The 25,902-nt window shown below is 32.1% G+C and overlaps 1 protein-coding gene across 6 annotated transcripts; it reads left to right on the top strand.

The window, feature by feature from the left end:
• Positions 1-3,245: 3,245 nt before the first annotated feature.
• Positions 3,246-25,809, top strand: Pvr (PDGF- and VEGF-receptor related). 6 transcript variants are annotated; one of them, XM_089704318.1, is made up of 25 exons: positions 3,246-3,757; positions 9,857-10,210; positions 10,297-10,409; positions 10,804-10,957; positions 12,080-12,228; positions 12,331-12,490; positions 12,630-12,753; positions 13,432-13,607; positions 13,828-13,982; positions 14,059-14,341; positions 14,425-14,568; positions 14,717-14,844; positions 15,059-15,257; positions 15,617-15,877; positions 16,288-16,512; positions 16,748-16,904; positions 17,763-17,854; positions 18,471-18,515; positions 19,110-19,264; positions 19,422-19,544; positions 20,087-20,256; positions 20,619-20,763; positions 23,015-23,192; positions 24,299-24,350; positions 24,663-24,789. In XM_089704318.1, the coding sequence occupies exons 1-24, from the start codon at positions 3,688-3,690 to the stop codon at positions 24,322-24,324; spliced, it is 3,786 nt and encodes a 1,261-aa protein (XP_089560444.1). In that variant the 5' UTR covers positions 3,246-3,687; the 3' UTR covers positions 24,325-24,350; positions 24,663-24,789. The 6 variants fall into 6 exon arrangements, with proteins under 6 accessions (XP_089560444.1, XP_089560440.1, XP_089560441.1 ...); XM_089704314.1 differs by lacking the exon at positions 24,299-24,350 and having other exon boundaries at positions 24,663-25,809; XM_089704315.1 differs by lacking the exons at positions 10,804-10,957; positions 24,299-24,350 and adding an exon at positions 11,328-11,454 and having other exon boundaries at positions 24,663-25,809.
• The last annotated feature ends 93 nt before the right edge of the window (positions 25,810-25,902 follow it).

Raw genomic sequence — 25,902 nt, forward strand, 5'->3', positions numbered from 1 at the left:
TTAGACCAATTTGTGGAATGAATGTCCAATGCGACCCGCCGTACATATATATATCTACATATCTGATTTAATTGGCGTAATGTTAGTCTTAACTAAGTAGATTAAATTTACTAGAACTACGTGTGAAATATTGGCTGGCGGTGGTGTGACATACATACAAGCTGAATACATTGTTGTGGTTGCGTCTTTGTCTATGGCATGTACCGTGGTGTCGGACGTTTAATGAGTTTCAATTTTATTGTTGTCTGCATTTTTTCAAATTAATTTAATTATTTAAGTGAAGGATATTCCAGAACACAAAAATTTAACGCTCATAACAAACTAACAAACTCTATCCTTATATATTAATTCATTAGGTAGTTATTACTTTCATTTAATTTTAGTTTGCTAGTACCTAGTACCTACATGCTGATATTGTCAGAGTGAAACCGGCTGAAGCCAAATTGTCTAGATTATTAATGTTACCCACATACGCTCACAGGAAGGATCAAATTATGATATAAGACACGGATACGGCTTAATAAGATGATACTGCAAAAAGGATGAGCGATGGAGTTACAACCAATTTATTATATTTTCACATTTTATGTGTTGAATATGTTTTATCGTAAGCTTTAGATATTATGTATTTACGAAATCTAACCCATCGGAAGATACATTTCAATATTCTTTTTAGTATGATAAATGATTTAATCACAATGGCTAGTAAATCTATTTTTTATAAACCTAAAGTGCACTTAACTCCGATTTAAGGCTAATCCGTTCGAATTGTGTAACCATATAGGTATGTTATCGAAAATCTGATAACAGCCATGCGTTACGGCAATGTCCTACACTTAAGTTCGTATATCATAACGACCATTACGCTCGGTTTTAGCGTAATATACATGTTATGATAACGATCGAGTATTTTGCTTTACGTTTCAATAATTTTGTGCCGGTAAAGTGCCCGCTATGAGCCTAGAAAGTTAGAAACCCATAAATTTTGGATGTGTCGAAAAATAATTGGTTTCTGTATCGGTAGTACCGAAGTGTAATAAAATTATGATGAAGTAGACGATACTAAATATTTGTTTTCTATACATATTTTGCAATTTAATTTGCCTCTTTCTTTATTCTTTTCGTTCTTACTTATTTTTTTAACATTATGTGTTAAATAAAGAATAAGTTGCCAGGTCTAATCTTTAATTGTATGTAAAAAAAATTATCATTTCACTATCTCTTAAAGTACAAACAAAAAGTCTGAGATATCGTTTGTGAGATGTCATATCAACTTGTCTGTGAAGTTTCTATATTTGTTTCTGATTGCACTATCTACTGATAAAATTTAAAGATAGAGATAATAAGATAGTTAATATTATGAGAAGTTCTTACAATATAGAAAGTGATTTAGACGAAACAGTAGATATATAGGGGCACCAAAAAATTGCAATTGACATAGGCCGCCGTGTGTAGAGTAGGGAACAAGTATGTTAGGTATTAAATTTTGTATACATTATATTTATTAGAAACTTTAAAAACACGCATGCATTGAGGAAAAAAATATACACAACTTAGATAGTGTAGAGACCACAAATAGGTCATATAGTTCTTAAAAATTTCAATGAAACATATCAATGTTTGTTCAATCAATAATTCATATATCAATTTGAGATTCATTATATTCTTCTCTTGTGTACGTTGTACCTTACATTATTGCCAATCATGTCAGACATCTTGATGATGTTATTTTAAATGTTGATGTTTTCCAAATAATTTTTTTTTCTTATTCAGAGACTTTAAAGCAATAATTCACAATATTATTTGATAGTTTATAAAGACTAAATTAAATTGAAAAAGCCAATAAAAATCATAAAATACGCTAAGAAATTAGGTCTTATTATCAGCTTATAATTCTCGCAGTATGGGGTGACCACTGGTTGGTTGTTAAGGCTCGTGGGATCCGTAATTTCATTAAAGTCTGCAATTTAATTAATCTATTGCAAGTTTTAAAGGAATTACATTTTATTATTCATACGAATTTATATAAAAATTGTAAATTATATGTTCATGATTTTTCATTTGTAGTAAAAGCTATGTTGCATTGTATTTTGGGAATATCTTTCATTTACTGTAGGACTACGACAAAATAGGTAAAGTAACATAACCCAGGCTTCGACAGAATAATAATCATCTGTTATCCTACGAGTATGACAATGTGTGTCATGAATCATGATGGATATGAGGCGTTATCAAAACTATCATGGCGAATTCGACTCTTCTGTTGGTGGGCGTTCTGCAGTGCACAATATAAATTCATAGCAACAAACATTATACCCTCATAGATCAAAATATGACACTTTTTAACTGATGTTTCATTTTTCTATATTTGGGTGTCAGTAAATGCAATGTTGCACGAATTGTGATCATAAAACGTGTAATGCGCAAGTTGCTATCAGAAGTATCGTTATCCATCGTTATTTTACCATATTTTTAATGCATCACATGCGAACATGTAGGAGGAACATTTTGATATGGAATGTAAAGTCTTCAATAATTTGTGCAATATTTACTATTTGGACTTAATAATTGATGACGCAGTGATATGTTATCAAACAACATTCTACGGTGCACCTAAATGTTAATGTTTGCTATCATAATAATTATTATGACTAAGCTATTACTAGTAGATTTGCAGTGGTTTTACACGGTAAAAATGCATAGATAGTGGGATATAGAGCTCACTTTGCTTTTTTCCTAGAGTTTGACAAGAATTTAAAAAACATGGAAATAACGGTTCAGTCCAAAATTCGTCTCTACACCTCTACATAGACAAAGTGGATAAATTCACGGAGTCTTAAGATCATTCATTAATACTTAGTTTGGCTTCAGCTCATCTTCTAGAGATTTTTTGATAGGATGGATAGGATGGACAGAATTTATAGTAGGATAGGTAGGATCTGTTGTTTCATCAATTGACTAGATGTTAATTGATGATGTATCGATCAAATTATGCTAAACTGAGAAGGTACACAGCTGTTAATATTATATCTATTCATTATTTGGGTATGTAAAACGTACCATTAATTACAGTTTTGTAACAAACTTCTATGTACCGGTCATTTGACTGAATGAACGCATTTGATACACACATATCTACAGCTGTTCGATAGTACAATATGGCTGGTGATTATGTTCTCTGTATGGTGCTTCTACTATGGGCATTATCTTGGTTTGACCGTCCGTCGCGGCGAGGTCGCGGGCGCGCCACGAGCGCGATTGCGTCGACATTCCACCACACTGGATGCCGCGAATCGGACGCGTTATTGTCATTGCCTTATAAACCATCACGTGTCGTACCGTTGTAAACTTTAACAGTGACCTAATTGCTACGTCATAGCATATGCTTACTCCCAAAACTAGTGAAACCAGTGACCATATATAGCACCAAGATGTGAAATGAGACAAAATGACTGAACATTTCCGATTGTTGCAACGCGTATTTAATTTTGTGACTCAGTGTACAAAGTTTCGAAGTGTTTACATCGACTGTGATTGAGACTGAGCTATTTGCTCTTGAGCAGCGCTATATTGGATGGAACGTTTAAAATAGAACGCTTGATTAAATCACGGCGTATGGAGTCTACAATGAATAGTGTTCTGGAGAATTAGTTTTAAATTGATTGTGAATAGTAAATATAATCCAAAATGTTTCGCTCGCGGCTAATAGCAGCGCGTGGGATTCTATTAATATGTTTCACAACTTTGGCGTATTCAGGTTTGCATACTATTGTCTTCCACTTGTGAACTAACTTCCTAAAAAGCACGGATTCTGTAATTTAATCTTCTTTTTATAACTAAATAGAAACTAATGGCATCTTGTTCCAATGAATCAGTATAGATTTTTAAGCCAGTGTTTTGTAAGTGGGGAAACCATTTAATATAATTCCTATTTTTTATGACACCTCCCCTTAAAAACAGGTATCCAAAACGTTCTATTAATATGGACGCACTATACCTACATTAAACATGTCGGCAAATCTGTAATTGAGAATAGGTACAACACCTTGTACCTATTAGCTGTTTTTGTTTACAATATTATTCACACGACGAAGGCATTCCGCGTAGGTAGTTTTGTTTGTTTTTATTAGGTTTGGGTATTTTTTATCAATTACTAGTTCTGACTCCAAACATTTGTTTAATAAAACATTCTTAATAAGGTTGTTTGTTTGAATATTAATTAATAACCGTATATGTAGGGAGTTAGTAACTCACGTACCTACGTATGAGAATACCTACTTAACTAAACAACAAAATATAATTTAATACTTATCATTTATTTGTTCTGATAATATTATCATTTTTATACATTTGCCTTAGGTTTCAAGTTTAACCAAACATTATGAGAAATTGGAATATAATATTAATCGATCCTAAGAAATATGTAGTTCCTAGCATAGTTATTACTTATTACCTATCACCTAGGTACCACCTATTGGCTATTTGTTTGGCATTCACAGAATTAGTAACAGTACTTAGTAGGTACGTGATTAAACTTTGCCTCAACCGGTTCACTCAAACAGTGAATATATTATACATCCAACTAAGCAGCAGCTGTATGACCAGTTTAACATAAATTTATTTAAATTATCGAATACTCGCTAGACTTTAGAATCAATCTACATATTACCACAGACTAATAAATAGTAACTACGTCAATATTTATATGATTTCGAATGTGTGGCTTTCTATCTATACTGATTACTGATGTCACATTTGAGGCGCCAAATTTTATTGCAATAACATGTCTGGGATATTTCAGTTTGCTCACTTAATATTATTGCTAATGCTTGCTCTGCGTACACTTTCCAGGAATATTATAATTGTATGGGTAATCGCTTTGCTAATTTAAATAATGTAAAAATGTTGCAAATTTAAATAGTTTGTAACTAGTAGGTGTATTCGTATAATAAATAGGTATGTACCATTGTGCTAACAAATATAATACCTTTTGTTATGACCGATAAAAAAAAAATGAGAAATGCTATTTCTGATAAATTGTTTCAACAACCGTAACCTTACTTTAAATAATTAACACAAGGTAAATAAACACTGTGAGAACTAAGACTCAGATTTATTCTGTAAAAGTTAGCATGTAATGGGTACAATTTACAATAGATAAAAATGTTGTGTGGTTTTATGAAACCACGGTAAAAGTGAAACTTTCCGAACACTGCTTTAATCTTTATACCTACTCGGCAGCCGACCGTCACGCAACATGCGCTACACAGACCAAAAAGTTTGAGACGATATAATAAAAGTTTCACTTTAAAAATCTAAGTCTTCTAATAGGTACTTTTGAGAAAAGATAAATCCAGTAGGCTCTAATAACAAATCTTTGAGAATTTTCCCCTTTTCGTATCGTTATTATCATAAAACATAATTAATACCTAATTATGTTACGATAAAACTTCGTTAATCGTTATCGAATCATTGTCATCTCAGATTTTTTTTATTATTTATTCGAATATCTGCTTATGATATTTTAAATGTTCGAGTATATATCAGCTGCGCAGCTGCATGATTGCAGCGAGCGTAGTTAAGCCAAAATCGTTGCAAATAAACTTTCAGACACAAATGATATCTAAAGTAAGATCTCGAATCAATAAAATTATAGTACACGTGTGATACTACAATGAGTCAGAAAATATAAAGAATATGGATTTTTGTACACTCTGCAGACTCCGTCTTCTCGTTCGGTGACTAAGATATGCGTCATCGCTTTACTGTTACTGTCTTGCCACTGATTCATAAAATAAATAATTAAATCTATATCCAAATCCATTGAGAACTGTGATTGAGAATATTTATAGTTTTCATTCAGAATTTAAAGTGTATGATTGCATGCTGGGTTCTGTTGATTATTGTGTCTATGGCGTGTGGAATGTGAAATGTTCACCAATAAAAAGCATCATTCATATTATTTAAACATCAATTTTAAAACAGAAACCTATATTAATTATTTTAGAACTAAAAGATCATATCTACTACAAACAATGGGAAATTAAGGAAGATAGCTTTGAATTGAGAAAGGTACATATTCCTTCAAGATGTGTCATTCACGAGACCGAGAAAAGGTTAGCTTATAAAAACAAGTTCCTTTCTGGGAAAATACCGGAAGTTCCAATCTGGACATACCTGTATGTAGACATATTTAGTTACTCAAGATTTCAAGTTTTCCTAGCCTGCTTTTTATAATGATGATTTACCATGACCTTAAAATATATGAGTGGAAAATTAGATCTTTATTAGTCCCTAATTAGATACATATTATGTAGTGTTGTACTTTTATGTTTTTACAATTTTGTTCACATAATCTCAAAAATGAATGTAGGTCCTTTCTGGTTTTGGTCTTCCACGTTACAATTAACTTTTCATGAAATTTTGTGAAAACTTACCTTGGCCTCTAGACACATGGCAGAAACGCTAAGGAATAGAATCCGCTATCGATAATGGCATAAGATTATGCGTTTTGCTTGATTTCTTGACCTTCGACCAAAATTCTCATTGAGCCAGAAATCGGTAAAATTGTTTTAAACATGATTAGAAATAAAATTGCTATTAGTTAAGTAAATAAAAATTGATTTGAATTGATAAAAAATTGATGAATAGATACAATGTTCTTCTCTCTTTACCACAACAAGCGTTGAAGAAATGGCTAACACAATTCAATCATTAAAAATATTAATATCTACTTATTGATTAATAGATATGAACGATTGCTTTTATCAAAAACTAGCTGCGCTCCACGGTTTCACCCGCGTGGCTCCGCTCGGCTCCTGTAACCTGTTGGTCTTAGAGTGATGATATATTATAGTCTTATGAATGAGCTATCTAACACCGAAAGAAATATCTGAGATTAGCGCGTTCAAACAAACAAATAAATACGGGTGGAAATGTGGTAAATTAGAAACACTATTGTAAATTACAGTTAAGAGCCCAGAACACCTACTAGTATTGTCGTTGTTAACAATCTTTGACGTAACCGTAAGTTTACATAAGAGTGATCCCAAAATAAATTCAAAAGTAAACTTACGTCTAACAAATAAAGAGAATAGGTACTCAGACATATTATATTAAGTATCCATAATATATAGGTATATATACAACACATTAATTCTGCACAAATGCATTCAAAACATATCATGATAAACATTCCTTTCATCTAAAAAAATGCAATGTGTTATTAGTTAATGCGAAAAAACAAAAAAACTTTTAAAGAAAATATATGATTGTAAATAAAATATGCGTTTGTTTTGACTGTTTCTAAAGCAATAGCGTCAAAGCACCGACCTCTGCAAGGTCACTTCCAATCATTACAGTATAGCATGTTTTTCATAGTTACAGTTTTTATTACATCCACCTGTGATGTATTGTCGAGAATTATAAAACTACGGCGACTATAAATAACATTATATGTTTTGTAAGAAATCGATTTTTTTCGTCCGCATTGCTCATACTTATATGATCGAAGTTAAGATGATTTTGTACGATAAACTATATTTATCATTAAATAACAATTAATAATTACTCTTCCAATTTGACTCATTTATTAAAATTAATACCTGGGCTTTTCCTTCATGTTGCAACTTCACTATCACTACATAGTATAAAACAAAGTCGCTTTCCCTGTCCCTATGTCCCTATGTCCCTTTGTACGCTTAAATCTTTGAAACTACGCAACGGATTTTGATGCGGTTTTTTTTAATAGATAGAGTGATTCAAGAGGAAGGTTTATATGTATAATGACATCCAATAAATAGTGGAGAAGCACTGTTATTTTTGAGGTTTCTAATGTGATGTCGTAAAAAATTACATTTTTTCCGCTTACATTGCAAACGCAGGCTTCACCCTACGAGTTTTATCAAAATAATGTACTAAGTATTATACACATTGAAAAGGTCTGCAGAAAAGTCCGCGATGGTATATGTCTATCTCTTATGGATAACCCACAATAACTTTTTTTTGTCATTTACTTTTTACGACAAATAATGGCTAATTTTCGAAGCGACTTTAACCAATACAGCATTAATCCTTAACCAATTAAATACCTTGAATACATTGTTCATTTAATATAGATCTATATGGCCCTTTACACCGTATGATTTAAGTGAATATTTTCGAAGATATTACAGATTTTAAAAATTGCGGGACTATATATTTTATACCCGTGCGAAGCCGGAGCGGGCCGCTATGTTTTTATATACAACGTTCACCGTTTTTCTGTAGTGTATATTTTAGTATCAGCATTGCACCCGTGCGAAGCCGGGGCGGGTCGCTAGTACCTAATATGGTAGGTTTACAGAGGCTAATTTTTGCACTGAGACAACGCAAAGAAAACTGCGCGTTGAAGTAATCCTCATGTGAATTGAACGTTTGATAACTATTTACAATAATGTAGGCTTAAACTTTAAATAGAAGCATTTAGCTATAACTAAAAATTCCAGGACTTATATTCTTTGCCTAATTATGTATTTCTAGTACCTACATAAAATACCTAGATCTATTTTTAAGAAAAATAGCGAGTCTTTACCACATTATGAACAAAGTGTTTGACCTCATAACTACAAACAATAGTAATTTTTTTACAAATTTAATAAGAATTTTCCTCACGTTGTTCACCGGTGACCAATAAATTCCCAGGTCGGTTTTTATACTTTGCTTGACGTAAATTGGACTTTCTCGGTTTGGAAAGATTTTCGTCTGTGCTTAATGCATAATTTAATCGAAATTAAAGGAAAACATTTGTGAAATTCACAGACATTATGTAAATCATTATAATTAACTTTGTTGAATTACCGGATGTTACCGCTATTTATCATACGCGTATGGTATCCTGTTGGCCTGTAAAGAGCCTAATGTCCATAAAAACAAAATTATTAAAATATAATTTAATTTTCTAAAACCCTGCTCGGGAAGTTATCAAAGCATTCTTGATTTTTTGGTTTTGTAGCTATATTCATTATAAGTTTTATGTCATTTCATATTTGTACCTAAATCTATCTTCAGCCCACGATCTCTCATTATGGGATTACTTGGGAATCCTTTAACCCATAATTTACTCGCACAACTAAAATATTATATCAACAGTTATCTCTTTTCTGTGATTATAGAAAACATTTGTATCTACGTTATCCAAATCAATCGGAAGCTTTATTAGATAAATGAAAATAACAACGGGATCCTAATTGTTTAATTGCCGAATTGAACAGTTTGATCGAATCAATTGTGAACAGACGTACGGATCATTTGCTATCCTACCGGTAGGATTAATTTCCCCAATGTTGACCACGCCTGTGTCACACCCCAGACGCAAATTAATTAAAAATGTTTTCGATAGTTACGTATACGCATTGTACGGTGCTAGTCTCGTGTTACCATTAGGCTGATAAGCTAAGTCTACTTGATCACATTCACCCTTCGCTCCGGTGTAACACTGAGCTCTCCCTCCCAAGGCCAACGTTGTTTGTCTTCCCGACATGATAAACTACTCGATAGGTGACGCACGTGAGCGTTGACAAATTAGCTACAGGAAGTTTCCATGAAAGGCTAATTTTCTTTCATTATATTATTCTGAGGCGTGGTAGCACTATGTGCTATATTATAAACATCTTTCAATATGAGGTCATCATAATATGTACCTAATACCTATGAGTAAAAATAATGATTCGATACACTGTCGATTTTTAATTCATATTACATGTTTGTTACCCTGTGTAGAAAACTATAGTATCTAAATAAATTACTACTGTTTATGAAAACCTATGGAAGTAAATCAAAAGTCAATAAACGATAAGAATTCCGTTCTGCTTTCCAGATGCTCAGCAAATCAATGGTCCTGTGATAACTCCCTTAAAGAAAGAAATAATATTACAAAAGGGACAAAACTTTACTATTTCGTGTAAATCTGACAAACCCGTCGAAATAAAACAACAAGAAATCCCCGAAGAAGTGATTGAATCATTTTATATGGTACAAAGAAATAAGACTGTAATTGAGGGGGATAATAAAGTGTACCAGACTATACTCGATCTTATAAATGTTGATCAGTATGCAGTCGGCTACTATGCTTGTTTCGAAAAAGATCTAGATCCTAATACAATTTTAACTGATTTGAGAGAAGAACCTACTAACACGGAACAAGTCTCTTACATTTATGTATACGTGGATGGTGAGGTTTTATTAAAAATCCTATTAAAATTATTTGGTGATTAAACAGTAGACACTTGATATGAAATAACTTCGAATATATTTTAGGTACGGATAATATATTTGCGCCAATGAGAGAAGTGGTTATTCCTAAAGGCAACTCAAAAGTTGTTATTGAATGTAGACCTACAACACCAGATGTTAACGTTACATTGATAGGGGTACGTATATAGGAATGCGATGATATAATATGCCTAAATAAATAATACATTGTAAACATACTCTCATTAGTTAGAGGATTTGCTACATGTATCTATAACTTAAGAAATAGAGACATGAAAATGGAATGCGTAAAATTGCTTCAAACTTTGCATGTTAAACAGCATTAAATTAAAATAACCAAGAAATGACAATGTATGAGATAATGTTTTCTATGTTTTACATATATCTTAATAAAGCATGAATATTTAAGGAAACTGCATTTTCTCATTTACCTAATAATAAATGAATGCTTTGAGCTGCAAATGTTTCTTCTAATAAAGCATGTTACTTACCACCTGTGGTTTTAATAATACTATTGCTTGGACAACTCATAACAACCTTCTTGATATTCAGGACTTTGCAGAAGGGGAATATAGTTGTAACCCGAAAATCGGGTGCACCCTCGATACTTATCTTTTAACATTTTTGGAAGACCTGATTACAATTTTCACTTGTGGCTTTAAGCGACGAAATATACAGGCAACAAAAGATGTTTTTGTAAATAAACGTAGGTGTTTAGACAACATGCTTACTTCCTTTAATTATTATCTTTGGTGTGCACCCCCGTTTTATAGCAAAAATAAAAATTCACTTGAGTGTATAAATATAATACATATTAATTATATCGATGTAAAATCAAAAGTGGCATAGATAAAATACAGTTTCATGAATAGAGGTCATAAAATTGGGGTGAATGCGTTGGGTTATGTTTTTCAATACGATAACAGAACAAAACAGGAATTTATTATTATATTGTTAATTGTAATGATGATGTTTATTCAAAATAGTAAAAAAAATGCTTTCGATTGAAAAACATAACTATTAACATAACCATGTATTTTACTAACAAACAAGTTTAAATGGTAATATAAAAATAGCAGAATAACAAGGCGGCCGATTTCAATAAGTATTCCCCAAAAATTGGATTTTTATTGAAAGCGAAAGAAACCGGTTATATATGCGATGGACAGCGCGGAAATCAAACATTAAGGAAATATATTACTAGTAAGTAGATAGTGCTGAAATGTTGATGTCATAAGGTAGCCCAGTGTGATGGTTTCATTCGGGATTGTTTTGGCATCGTTCTTTTTGTTTTGTAAAGTTTGCTGCTTGTTATCTATCTCCTATTTTCTTCTTATTATGGTGTGTGGCTTAGCGCCATTTATGTGCAACCCTTATCACTTTGTGTTAACAACTAACATACTAACATTATATAATATCTATTTCAGTTTATATTATTATTTGTTTTTGATATTGAACGTAGTTTATTTTAACATGGAAAGTTTACCGCTAGTCAAAAAACTTATTAAATAATTCATATTTTACCAAATCATTCAATTCATTGATAATATCGGACGCTTAGATTTGCCTGCAAAATTAAATGCGTAAAGGTTTAAATAAATCATAAACATAAGACAGTTCGTTTAATATATTAAATTACGTGATAAGCTTAAATAGCAATATTAATAAAGGTGCTCTCAAAAAAACTAAGAGTTGAGATTTATTAATTTGCAGTTACAGAAGTTTAGTTTACATTTTATTTTTGTTTTGCAATAAAATCAAGAAGTACTTCAGTGTGTGTTAATTTTTTTTTCAGTTATTTAATTTGTAATGTTCTATTTATTTTTAGACGACAATATAGAACCTCCAATACCTAATATAAAAAGCGATTCTGAATTATTCCTAAGAGGAGAAACATTTTCTATAAACTGTACAGTTGATTATCAAGCAAATTCTGCTGTTGTCTTGACTTGGCAAACACCGGATCCGTATGCAAACGTAAGTTTTTTTATTTGTTTTTATTATTAAATACTGTATTCATATTGATCTTTAAGAATTAGCAGCAAGCTTTAACATAAAAAATAAAAATATATTTTTCAGAATATTTTACATGAAACAAATGAAAGGGAAATAACTCAGGGCATTTTGTACAATAATATAACAGTTTACAATGCAACTGAAACAGACGCTGGATATTATAAATGTATATCGAAGAATAGAAATGGGAATAAGACGAGTAGAACGAGGAAAACGTACAACGGTTGGTAACATTACATACTCATAGTTTTATTTTGACATATTAATTTTTGTGCAAAATAAAGTTAGGAAAAAAAATTGTTTTATTGATTTGAATATTTACTTAAACGTACTGTATATTACTCATAAAATTAATGTTTTAGGTACGGAAGGTTACATAAAGCTAGAAAAGCTCAACATGAAAAAGATTGTGTCAACGGATCCCAATATAACACCGTTGAGGCTCTTTACGCTTGTTGAAGCCTATCCTCCAGCACAATTTTCTGTGTAAGTTAATGTATAAACTTGACTATTATTGTATTTTCAACCAACTTCTTTATTTACCTAAAGGTTCTGCAGTTTGCTGTGCTCACAGCAGCAGTTACAGAAACACGTTCCTCTCACAGGTTATCTTTCTCAGTTACAAGTTTATACAGATACTTAGTGTTATAAATTTCGTGTTACTGTGGTTAAAAAAGTTGACCTCTAAATCAGTTCGAGTTGTAGACTATACGTAAATGATCCTAGCAAATGACTGCAATGCTGAGGTTCCAGTAATATTATGGTAAAATATATACCAGTATTAATTCTTCGGTGAAACAATGGATTTTTCGGGTATACGGGCATCTGAGTAATGCGAGGAAAGTGAGTCTAATCAGTTTCAGGTGCATGAGCATTCAAATTAATTCATTTATTCGTATTCTGGGACTTTTATTCAATTGTTTAATCACTGAATATGTTTATGCGGTCTTCTTTAACAACAACATATTTATTTTTTCTGTTGTAACGTTGTACGTCTTACGTCTAGCTTTATTTACAGTCTTTATAAAGAACTCATAAATTTTACCTTTTCTTCTGTCCCAATATCAACCTAATCATTTTAGGAGGATCAATTCATAAACAGTTTGACAATTAGGAATTAGGAAGTTTCGTTGAAAATTCAAATCTAACTAATTTTGATTTCAGAGTGAGAGATGGTAGTATGGAGTTACCCTCTGGTGAAAAATACTCTTTAATTTTCTATACATCTGGTGTCGTGTTCCAAATTAATTCGTTAAATATAAACGATACTGGAAATTATACGATAATTGCAAGGAACCAGTTCAACACACGTAATGTTACTTACGATATAAGGCCAAAAGGTAAACTATTATCTTAGTATTCAATGTAAAATAGGTGACTAAAAGAGTGATTAATGGTATATATGTTTCTACTTTGTCTATTAAATATGTATCATTTATGTTAATCCTAAACAGATGTGTGCATAATGCATCTGCCCCTTACCCCACTAGGGGACACGGGACTTCACTTTTATGTTAATCCTTACATTTTTAGAAAGTAAAATATGACTTGTAATTTCAGCATCACCTAGCATCGAGTTTAATCTTAGTTCCAGTAAGAGGTTTTTATCTGGCACCATTGCTACTTTAATATGCAATGCAATCGGATATCCTCGACCAACGATCAGTTGGAATTTTACAACTGACAAAGGAGAAAGACACATTTTAGAAAAACAGGTACTTACTGTTTATTTCTCAAGCAGGGTTTTAGTTAAAGCTTATTCAATGGTTTATCTTTTATTATTTATTTTAGGCTAAGAGTACCGCAGTTTCGATCATCAAAACATCGTCGATACTACAAATTCCCGTTCGTTCATCTGGAAACATAACATGCTATGCCACAAATACTATAAATCACACATCTGTTTCCCGAAAGTTCCTTGTTTACGAAATAAACAATGGATTTGGTGTTGCCAATGAAAACAATACATGGTTCTCGGAGAATGATAGAGTGGTCATAAGTTGTTACGCTTCAAAGTACGAATTTTCAGACGTGACTTGGTTTGACGGTGAAGGAAACGATATTGCTGATAATGGTAATCTTTGGTTTAATTTTAAAGTATGGGTTTGACTTAATTTTATTTTTATTAAGTTTACCTTAATAATATGATTGTTTTAGTTAAATTGAAAGAAACTCCGTACTCATACGTAGCACAGTTGATATTTGACAGCATATCGTTAGAGCAAGCTGATAACTACACATGCGCTGGATTTAAAAACAATGAAACAAGCGAAACATTCACGATTTCTATAAGTGTAACAGGTAAATTATAATATTAATCATGTAAAATGTTGAAAAATAAATTTTATATGTTACAATTCCTTAGATCATATTTTATCTTTTATTCAATCCTGTTGATTTTATCAATATTTGAAGTAAGTATAGCAACTGATCATTTCATTATGTACAGCACAACGTTTACCTGAGATAAATATTCCGAAACTGGATGAAGAAGACGTAGAAGTGATTCCATACCATCCAGTTTATCTAGTCTGCCAAGCGGATGCTGTTCCTCCACCTACAATACTCTGGGAAAAGGTAATGTTTACATAATTTATACAAACATTTGTGATTATTATTAGTGTGTGTTTGTATGTGTGTGTGTGTGTATGTTAGTGTCTGTGCGTGTTGGTGTGTATGTGCGTGTGTATGTGTTATACACACACATGCCTAATAATAGTGTGTGAATTGCACAAATACGTACTATTTCACCCTCTATAACTAGCAGAGTAAACAAAGCTATTTATTACAGGACGGTGTCCCTCTAATTAACGCAACTGATGTTGTTATAAAAACTGATTATTTGAACCATACAACGGTTAACTCGACCCTCGAAATCGAGACCACTATGGAGACAGACGGACGGGCGGACGATAACAAGGGGAAATACGAATGTATCGCAGAAAGTAGTGGAAGGACCATGAGAAAAACATACAATGTGTATTTCAAAGGTGATTGAATCTATGTGTACTACAAAATATGACATCAAACTTTTAAATAGTAGGAATACATGAAGAATAGAATTGTCTTTTGTAACGATTTTAACTTTTCAGTGTAGGATAGTTCAGATGAGACGAAAGTCTAAATATTCCAAGGATGGTTCTATAATAAAGAATATTTAAAAATAATTGAGGGTAGGTGTATTAATTATGTCTGCCAACTATTTGCGGGTAGGTTTATTTAGTAGGTAGTCATAGCAACCAGCTAGTGTTATAAAACTACCGCCAATATATTATATACTCAAAAATATTTAATAGAAATAGAACAATCCGTCGACTCTCTAATAATAATCTTTCTTTATTATTTTCAGATAAAGCGACATACAAAACCACGTATACCATTCTAAGTGTTACCTGCGCTATTGTATTTATACTAGTCCTGTTAATTGTATATCTCACGTGGAGAATACAAAAAGAGAAACAGTTCAGGAAGGAATTAGCGGACGCTGGACTTCTATACTTTAAAGAGGGAGTTCCGAAGTCGCTAAATCCGGATTTAGGTATCGACGAGCAAGCCGAACTATTACCATACGATGACAGATTTGAATTTCCGCCAGATAAACTTGTGTTAGGTAATTTTGTTTCTTTATTTTTATGAGCTGTGAAAATTATTTTGTGTAAAAAGTATTCTAGATAATGTAGAAAGTAATCTAGATAAAAGAATTTGATCAAAGAGTAAACAGACAAAAATTAAAACTATTTATCATTATATTATTGTTAAGTTTTTGAATTGAATTTTTAACGGTTTTCAAATGATGTTATTAAGTAAAAATTTGATAATAACACAAAATTACATGACAGTGCAATGTCATGATACAAAAACTCAGTGAACGGTCAGACGTGTTTACACTTTTTATCTCGTCTCGTTGGCCTTGTAATATAAAATCTTTCATTGAAATCTCAAATACTATTTAAATGATTCATGTTACCTAATGTATTTATTTTAAGTGTCTTGTACAATTATTTATTTGTTCTGAAATAGGTAAGCAATTAGGAGCAGGTGCTTTCGGTGTTGTATACAAAGCCGAAGCAAGAGGTATTGTTAACGCCGAAGAAACAACCACAGTTGCTGTGAAAATGGTAAAGAAAACAGCTGATAATATGTACATCAAAGCACTGGCTTCTGAATTGAAGATTATGGTGCATTTAGGGAAACACGTCAATATTGTCAACTTATTGGGAGCGTGCACGAAGAATGCCGGGAAAAGTAAGAAATTATTTCGTTTAAATTTCAAATTTGTAATATGGTTTACATATTACAAATTGCAAATAGAGAAAAAGGGGAAAAAGTCTAAACCAAGTTTAATTTTAAAATAACTTACACGATTTGTGAATGAGTTTATTTATTCTGAAATTATATTTTAATCTATGTTTTGTCACTAAAATAGTAAATTTAAAATGTCCAATATTAAATATTAGTAACACAAACTATTCTATTACAGGAGAGTTGATTGTAATTGTTGAATACTGCAAATTCGGCAATATTCACAATTACATGCTAAGGCATCGCGAGGTTTTCATTGATCAGCTGACAGATAATAAAGAGAAAAACCTTGGAAAAGTGAATAGAGCATTTTCCTGTAGCAGTGGAAGCAGCGGGTAAGATAGAAGCAACCATTAAGATTAAAAAAATCGCATATTAAAAATAAGTAATTAGATTTATTTACAAAAAATAAGTACCTATGCGAAGATAACTAAGAAGTGACATAAATTATTTTATATGAGTGGTCACTGGTCACCACATTATGTTCTTAAGGTCGGCCGAACACGGACCGCTTCAAGCAGTTGAGACCGACAGCTTGAAGCCGCGACCTCGCGGTGAACTATGGGCATTCATATAAATTTATAAAGAATAGAAAAAAATCGATCACGAGGCGGGACTCGAACCCGCATCCTTTCGCGCCATTCCGGGTCGGATGCCTGACCAACACGGCCACTGTTCACGACCCTGGGTCACGAGTGACCGTATTGGTTATATATTTATAAAGCTTTGAATGCCATAAAACAAAAAATATCAATTTATGGACATTCATTCACTGCCGTACACGTCTCTACTGCGGTCCGTGTACGGCCGCCCTTAGGATGAAATTATTTTAGCATTTTTAGCACAGCTTATGTTCGTATAATTTGTACGTTATGTTTTAATTAAAGTCTTCGCAATATGCGATATAGAGCATTGGGTCTATAATACCGGACTCCATATGGCACACATGCTTTGGCATTATTAAAATAACACGTAATATCCTATAAATAGAAGTCGTCAATACTATATACGTATACTTTAAATACGCGTAGGTATATTTACTTAGGATAAATGCAAAATAATTTAGTACATAATAAAACCTAACCAATATATGTATTTAAAATATTAAATAGACAGATGCATTCATGCTAATTTATCATAATTATTGATGTATGTAAAATAGTATAAATTTAAAGCCATTGTTTTTTTTTCAGGATGCATTCAGATTATTTCAGCTCGAATAATACTCAAGTAACAGATCACACGTTTATCAATTCTGCAAATACAAATAGATCTGAGAGAAAAGGTAAATTATTTTTTATATGCCTCTAGTTATACTAGGTAAATCATTGAGAAGCAAAGAAAATATTTATTTATGAAAGATAAGCCTAGATAAAAGGGATTTACATTTCAATTGATTATCTTACTTGAAATAAGCTAACCCACGCAACTTCGTCTGTGAACATTATAGTGACCATAGACTAGGAGAGCATATAAAAGTAATGCTCTAAAACTGAATAATTATTATCACGTGGTTTCCTCTAGTATTATAGACAGATCATGTGTTAAATTAAACAATTAAAGCCGGCTTTCGCGCTTCGGTTTTTAACACATTATTTGTCAATAATATAAACCTACTCAAATAACTACGCTTTTCATTTGTGAAAACGGGATGAAAATCGGACGAACAGACAGACTGTTATTGATAATATGTAGTGATAGTATATTCCAGTGATGACGACACTATTTAAAAACATGTTTTAAGGCTTTGTAGTTCCTATTTAATCTTAGTAGATGTTTATCTACATCTTTCATATCTTTACGTAGATTCAATTCTTTATGTAACTTATTATAATTACTTCTCATGCATTAAGCATAATATAATTATATAATCTTAAAACATTTGTTTTGTATTTTATCAGATAATGCAAATGCAAATCAAATTCCACACGTGGAGTTTATAAAAGGTATATTTACTTTTATGTAATGTCGATGTCGCTAAAACACTCTTCTTGGCTTTTCACGACGTTATTATGCACTAATTGTTAAACATTTTTACCTGAAAATAATATGTATAATGCATTTTCTATGTACAGAAAACGATTAGGACAAGTATATTCCTTACAATATTCAATAGAATATCGGTTTTTTATTTCACGTTTCCTAATAATCAAGAGCAGTTCATGTTTTAGCTTGCTTCAATAGTTAATACCCCTAATCTATACTAATATTATAAAGCTGAAGAGTTTGTTTGTTTGTTTGTTTGTTTGTTTGTTTGAACGCACTAATCTCGGGAACTACTGGTCCGATTTGAAAAATTCTTTCGGTGTTAGATAGCCCATTTATCGAGGAAGGCTATATTTCATCACGCTACGGGCAACAGGAGTGGAGCCACGGGGGTGAAACCGCGCGGAGCAGCTAGTGTTACAATATAACAAAACACCTAAAAAGCTCTTATGTTCATCGATGTTAAGCACTATAACTAAACTTGCATTCAATTTACTGTAGCAATTATTATCTACAAATGTATAGAATGAACTATTAATAACAACTGTTTGCAGTATCCGACACTGGTTACGTACAACCAGAATGGAGATCAAATTACGAATGTGACTACCTTTATGAAGGGCGAAATCCAAGACCTCTAACCTCAAGAGATCTATTAGCTTGGGGATTTCAAATTGCAAGAGGAATGGAATATCTTGCAAGCAGGAAGGTAATATGCTCGCTTGCTAAGCTCGCTTGTATGAAATTTTATTAGAATCAACATATTAAAATTAATCTGCAGAACTTCGATTTTTTTTAAAAGTAAATATAGGTTTGACTAAAAAGGTTTTACAGTTTTTTTTATGTGCAAATATTTTAAATTTCAGGTGCTTCATGGAGATTTAGCAGCCAGAAATATATTGCTTGCTGAAGACAATATCGTAAAGATTTGCGATTTTGGATTAGCAAGAAGTATTTATAAGAACGATGAATATCAGAAAAAGGAAAACGTAAGTAATTTAATCATTACGATTGGATAACGTAGACATTATAGAATGATTAACGACTTGTCGATGAAACCACAATATTTGATAGAACTTCTTTCGCATTAAGGAATTAAATCAGGAGTAAAGTTAAATAGGTACATATATATTCACATGGAATAAACGAGCTCGAGCGTAAAAAAGCAGACTTTTTATTTAAAGCAGCGCCAGCGTTTATTTCACATGAAACGTATTCATTGTAACATTTTACAATAAAGGTCCATGTTGAACACGTTGTAAACTTGTAAACCTATGTAACCTTTTCACGGTCTAGTAGTTATTAACACTGCCGCTAGATGTCGCTACTATTTGGAATGCCGTGGCTTTCCCGCCATATTATATATTTTTCACAGCCTGAATAAATTTTCAATAAAATTTAATGTTGTGTTGTTGAGTCTTTTGTTACTTTTTATTGGATAGATTATAAAGAAAAATTGCTAGAAATTTTTGCAACGTTTCAATTTTTTTAATACATAGCTACATAATTAAATGTTGATTTTATTTTTCAGAGTCCTTTGCCAGTGAAGTGGTTAGCAGTAGAATGTATGACCGACCGTATATTTTCTACTCAATCGGACATTTGGTCTTTTGGTATCGTGCTGTGGGAGCTTTTTTCGTTGGCTAAAACGCCGTATCCCAACATCAGTCCGACTAACTTGCTGAAATGGCTTTTAGAGGGGTAAATATTTTCATCGACATAATATTGTTTAAAAACATTTATATATTTTAATTTAAAATATATTAATAAAAAATCTTTCAGTTTGGTTTCATTACATTATGTGATTTAAATACAGGTAAACGTATTATCAAATTAAATTAAATGTTTGTAGTGTTTTTTGTGGAGAATCTTTTTACAAGTTTTTTTTACGTACCCCACATAAAATATTATCTATATTTTCTCTTAATTTAAATTAAACGAGTTGCAATAAACTTTGACTATTCGTAGACTAAATAGCCTGAAGATATAGAACGAGTACAACACCAGAATTATTTTCCATGTATAACAAAAACAATACAATATTTAATGGTAATTTAATCTAGGCATCGTTTGGAGAAGCCGACCTACGCGGACGACAGACTCTATGACGTCATGCTGAAGTGCTGGGAACAGAAGCCCACCGCCAGGCCCTCCTTTTCACAACTACAAGAAATACTCGGCTCCTTCTTAGAAGACAATGTTCGAAATGTAAGAAAATAGCCTCTTATAATTAGGGTGCACTCACACACATCAGTCACCGTCAAGTCACCGATGACTGATCGGTGACGGTTCGTGTACGTATCCACAAACACCAGTCACCGTCATGTTGTCCGTCAGTCACGTCGCCGGTTTGACTGAATCATTGAACACATACATCAGGTTAGTGAGTGATTAGACGTGTGTCACGCTAGAGAACATGTAGCAATTGACGGTAGCACGACGCTGACTGAACTGAGACGTGACGGCACCGGGTGAGTGGGGATAAAAGTATGATACATGTATGGAAAGATTATTTGACGTGCCTGACCGGGGACGTCACTGATAGATTTCGTGCCGGCGACTGTCGTGTGGGAACAGAGTCATACTAGAACTATTGATACATATTTTTTTTTAATCCTGTCCGGTGACGTGCCGTGACGGTGACTGATGTGTGTGAGTGCACCCTTATAGTTATTCGTAAAATAAACACTCTTTTCATACCGAAAAATATAACGAAATGAACAACTTCTTATAATTATTCTTAAATATATAACCACTAAATCTGAGTAGGTATACCAAAAGTAATACTGAATTAGGTTCAGCTTTAAATATAATATTGTTAATACAATAATATTATTCTGCATTATTCTGCATAAATTAACATTAATAGACTGCTTACGGGAATTTACTCTTTGCATTGATTAAATGATTTTATTAAAAAAACTAGATATTCCCTTTTTTAACTGTTTATAAATTTGAAATATTTATTAATTCAGCAGCTATATAATCCTAATATAGATACAGTTTTATTTTTTATATTATTTTGTATCTAACTATTGATTGGGTATCTAAACTCGTGTATGTGTATGTGTATTTGTATTCAACAAACGACCAAGATAACAGTATCATAGGGTGTTCAGACCAGCACTTGCCTTAAAGTGATTTAAATATTAAACGCTCAATTCACTCAAAAAAACACTATATTGGCCTGGGGTATAGCGAACATGGAGTAAATTGGAAGATTAACATGTGCTCTTGGGATAAACCTTTTAAATAAACAATACTTACAAATTTATTTAGTAACAGTTTTAAATTTAGTGACTTTACTTAATCGTTCTTGTAAGAAAACCAGTTTCCAATATTCAATGTATATAATTATTTGATCATTGTGAATAGCGTAACTAAGGGCCGATTTCGCTTTTTTGAATAGTCTTTTTTGTATATCAAATAAGCAACATTGTTATTATTCTGTAAATTCTTTACGATTTTCGTTAAATAACAAAGTTGCCAGGCTCTTATTAAATACTGTTTACATCTTTCGTCGCCAATAAATTTTCCTTTTATGTATATTGTACTTATGGTTAGGGAGCCAGGTGCAAATTTGGTTAACTATTTCCTCTCAAGAGATAATTCGTCAGACGCATGAGAGTATAGTACTATAAAGCCTCGTGAACGTCAGCTGGCGCTCGGTTGGGGGGGTGAGCGGTTGTAGCCTCCCACGCACATAGGAAAAAAAATACATTCATTCATTCATTTCCTCTCAGCTAAAAATTTGTCAAATTGTAGCTAACCCAATATCTCAACGAAAAAAAATAGTCAGCTGGTTACAACATGGTGTATTATACGTCAGCTGGTGTCTCGAACATGAAAGTTAAATTTAAAGAAAAATTTATTTTCCGTTATTTCCTCTCAAACAAAAATTTACCTGATGATAGCTTATATGTAACTGTGGATAAATATATATGTCAGCTGGCTGTATCTTGGTGGAAAAACCGTCAGCTGATACGGGAGGCTACAACCGCTCTTCCCCCCAACCGAGCTCCAGCTGACGTTCACGAGGCTTCATAATACTATACTTTGATGCATTTTACTAATTACCGCTTGAGAGGAACTTGGTCATAAAATCTGCTGCTGGCTCCCGGACCATTAATAATTATATACATTCTTAAATATGTAATTAAAAAAAAAAGAACACTTATTATGTATGGCATATAACGGTGTATTTACATCAATCGAACATAGAGCTAGAGCAAGAGCATTCTTTCGTGATCTTTTAGTCTAAACGAAAAATTGTATTCAGTGTTATTTAGTATTTGAACATTGCATAGAATCTTTTCGAACGCACCAAGAACAACGAAAGAATGCTCTACGCCTGTTTACACTAAAATAATTAAAAAGACAATCTGGGGCTAGGTTAGGTTAGGTGAACATTCGCTCGTTTGATCTAAATGCACCGTTACATGATTATGGAAAATTTCAGCATTACGTCGATTTGAACTCCGCATACATGGAGTTAAACGCAAAGTGTGAGGGGCAAGAGGACTATTTAGCTATGGTGTCGGCGCCTGATTTCAATAACCTCGTGACGCCGAGTCCTCATCACTATGTGAACGAAACTACGCAGTTCTTCCCACCGACGCCTACGCAGTTACAGCATGGTAAGTTTAAAAGTTTTCTTTAATAAAATGTATTTAAACGGCTTAAATCTGGTTTATAATTTTCGTTAAACGTGTTTGAATTAGCAATTGATTGACTTAAAGGTTGGCGAGCTGTAGAGTCATACATATTATATTAATTTATTGAATAAATCCTATGTTTTGTACCTACTATAAATTATAACAGAAGTTATGATTTTTTTAATACAAGTAAAGATTTGGATTTTTTATATCCAAACAAGATTGAAGGCTTACTGCCTATATTTTATGTGTCGTTACAGGTACATATTACCTACATATATTGCAAAAAGAATATTTTGATGCTATCTAGTTATCCATATTCATTTAATTTCAATTTGTATTCAGGTTCTTAACATGTATCATGTTTATTAATTTCCCTTCCTTCCTTCCCATAATCATAGATCATAGATTCCTTCCTAACCATAGATATATAAATATTCCTATGAATATCGTGGGCCTTGCCATATGCAAACCGCCTATGGGGCCTCGCATCGCTTAAGGCCTTTGCCATAATAAGTCGAGTAAATTAAGCTTATTATAATATTATGTAGTAGGAACTAAACAAAATATGTGGCTATAATTAGTCCCGACGTACCTACTTATAAGTTTATTCGTAGATATTCAAAAGTAGACCCTTAAAATATCTATGAAGTTGTGTTTCATAAATTATTGTCAGTCGTCACATATTTTAATTGTTATGATTGATTGATTTGATGATGATTGATGATTTCACAATATTTAAAAATTTGGAAAACTACCTATCCTAATCATAGCTCATAGTTTTAACAATTCATTTTGGAGATTATTATTGTAAAATGTAAAACTTTATCAAAACTAGTACAATCTAGTAATTTAATTAAACATTTTAGAAAAAATATAGCAGTTTCCAAGTAATAGATACTTACATTATATAAGTTATTAGATGATCAATAATGAACAAAACATTTTAGTTGAATTAAGAAAATAATCTTTTACTAAACAGAGTTTCGTCGTAGATGTATTAATTTTATTAGAATTCATGTTCTTGTTATTGAACAAAATTCCTCGGTAACAATTTCATCATATAAACGCATTTTTCCTTTTGTCAGACGAAACGGAAAATACGCCAGTCTGATCACGCGAAACAGATTCTTTCATACGGTAATAAAATGGTATAAGGCATGGTTGATGTAACTAACAACAAAACGTGTATGATGAATGTATACACTGTAGCAACCTAGTTATCTTCTTATACAAACAAATACAGTAATAATGTATGAGACGTGTGATTATTTAACAATTCTACAAAATAAATCCTAAACAAATTGTGTTTCTTTTTATCTTTTGCACATTTTTACCTACCGTTACTAACGTTTCTAGAATATATGTTAATGTATGTTGACAACGCACGATTTTCGTTTTATATTGCACGCGTATAATAATATGATAATGTAATATGAGATGTGTTCACAGACGACGAAGGCTACTTACAAATGAGCCCAGCGAACCAACGCATATTCAGTCCACGCGCTCAAGACACTAAATTTGATTTCGACGCCCGTAAATTGAACCCTAGAATGACCGAGGCAAATGGCCTCAGTTCAGAATCGACTCCGATGTTATCCCTAAACAACCTTCCAGCGAGGAGCGGTTCGGACTCCGACTACGACGGGAATTCATCCTCGTACATGCCCATGTGTCCTCGCATTGAAGAAGAATCAGATGACGTCTTCGAAGTCAAAGACAAAAACGCGAAGAACAGAGCAGTAACTAATCCGACTTACATTGCTTTTAACGAGAATAATAAGAAGCCCCTAAACATTTCCAATAATTACATTAATATAAACGTGCCCAATGGTCTAGTCAAGTAGATATCTTTTATGGCGTACTCTTGTACACATTTACAATATGTATGTATGAGTATTAGAATTCATTCGTTGGTTTTGATCTCCTTATAATATTATCATTGAATACAAAATCTCATTACTTTTAATGTTTAAGCTATTTTTTTTATCGAAACTGCGTATAACGGAATAAAAGATCCGTTTTCCTTTTATGTAAGTATGATTCTTAGTAACATGATACTAAAGATTGTTAATAAATAAATGAGTATTATATGTTGTTGTAAGTAATACAATATACTATTTATTGAGAAGTACAAAGATTTGTTTTAAACATTATTAAATAACTGGAGATGATAGTACCTATTACTTAAAAGAGTCAGCTTATTTCGCTATATACTGGTAATTTCAGTATTTTTATGTACCCCACCACTTTATTTTTATTAGTCATATTTTTTCCATATTTACGATTTCCTAATATATTATCATTCCTTGCTTCTTCATCTTTAAAACTTTTTAGTGAAAACATTTTTGCATTTATCAAAATTTTCTATTATTGTTTTATAAACTTGATATTCAAGTTTTTATTTGCGCCGTGATAAGTTAGATGTATTATAAAAGTTAATTTAAGTTGATGGAATGTCATAAAATGTGCATGTTTTCTGTTTCTGATGTTATTTGTAAGACTTTTAAGTAAGTATAAGAATATTCTCTATGTATTATGTATTTATAAATATTCAAATTCTGAATGGAAAAATAAAACATTGTTTTGAAATAAATTTTTATTCATTTTTCCTGAATGTCTTTTTTGAAATTTTAAAATCATCCCCCATTTGCGAATACAAAAGAGAATAGATTTGTTCTGTCATAGC

This window comes from Colias philodice, chromosome 15, assembly GCF_061535455.1.
Source record: "Colias philodice isolate Cphi_HAF_F1 chromosome 15, ilColPhil1 Martin Lab GWU primary, whole genome shotgun sequence".
Classification (NCBI taxonomy): Eukaryota; Metazoa; Arthropoda; class Insecta; order Lepidoptera; family Pieridae; genus Colias; species Colias philodice.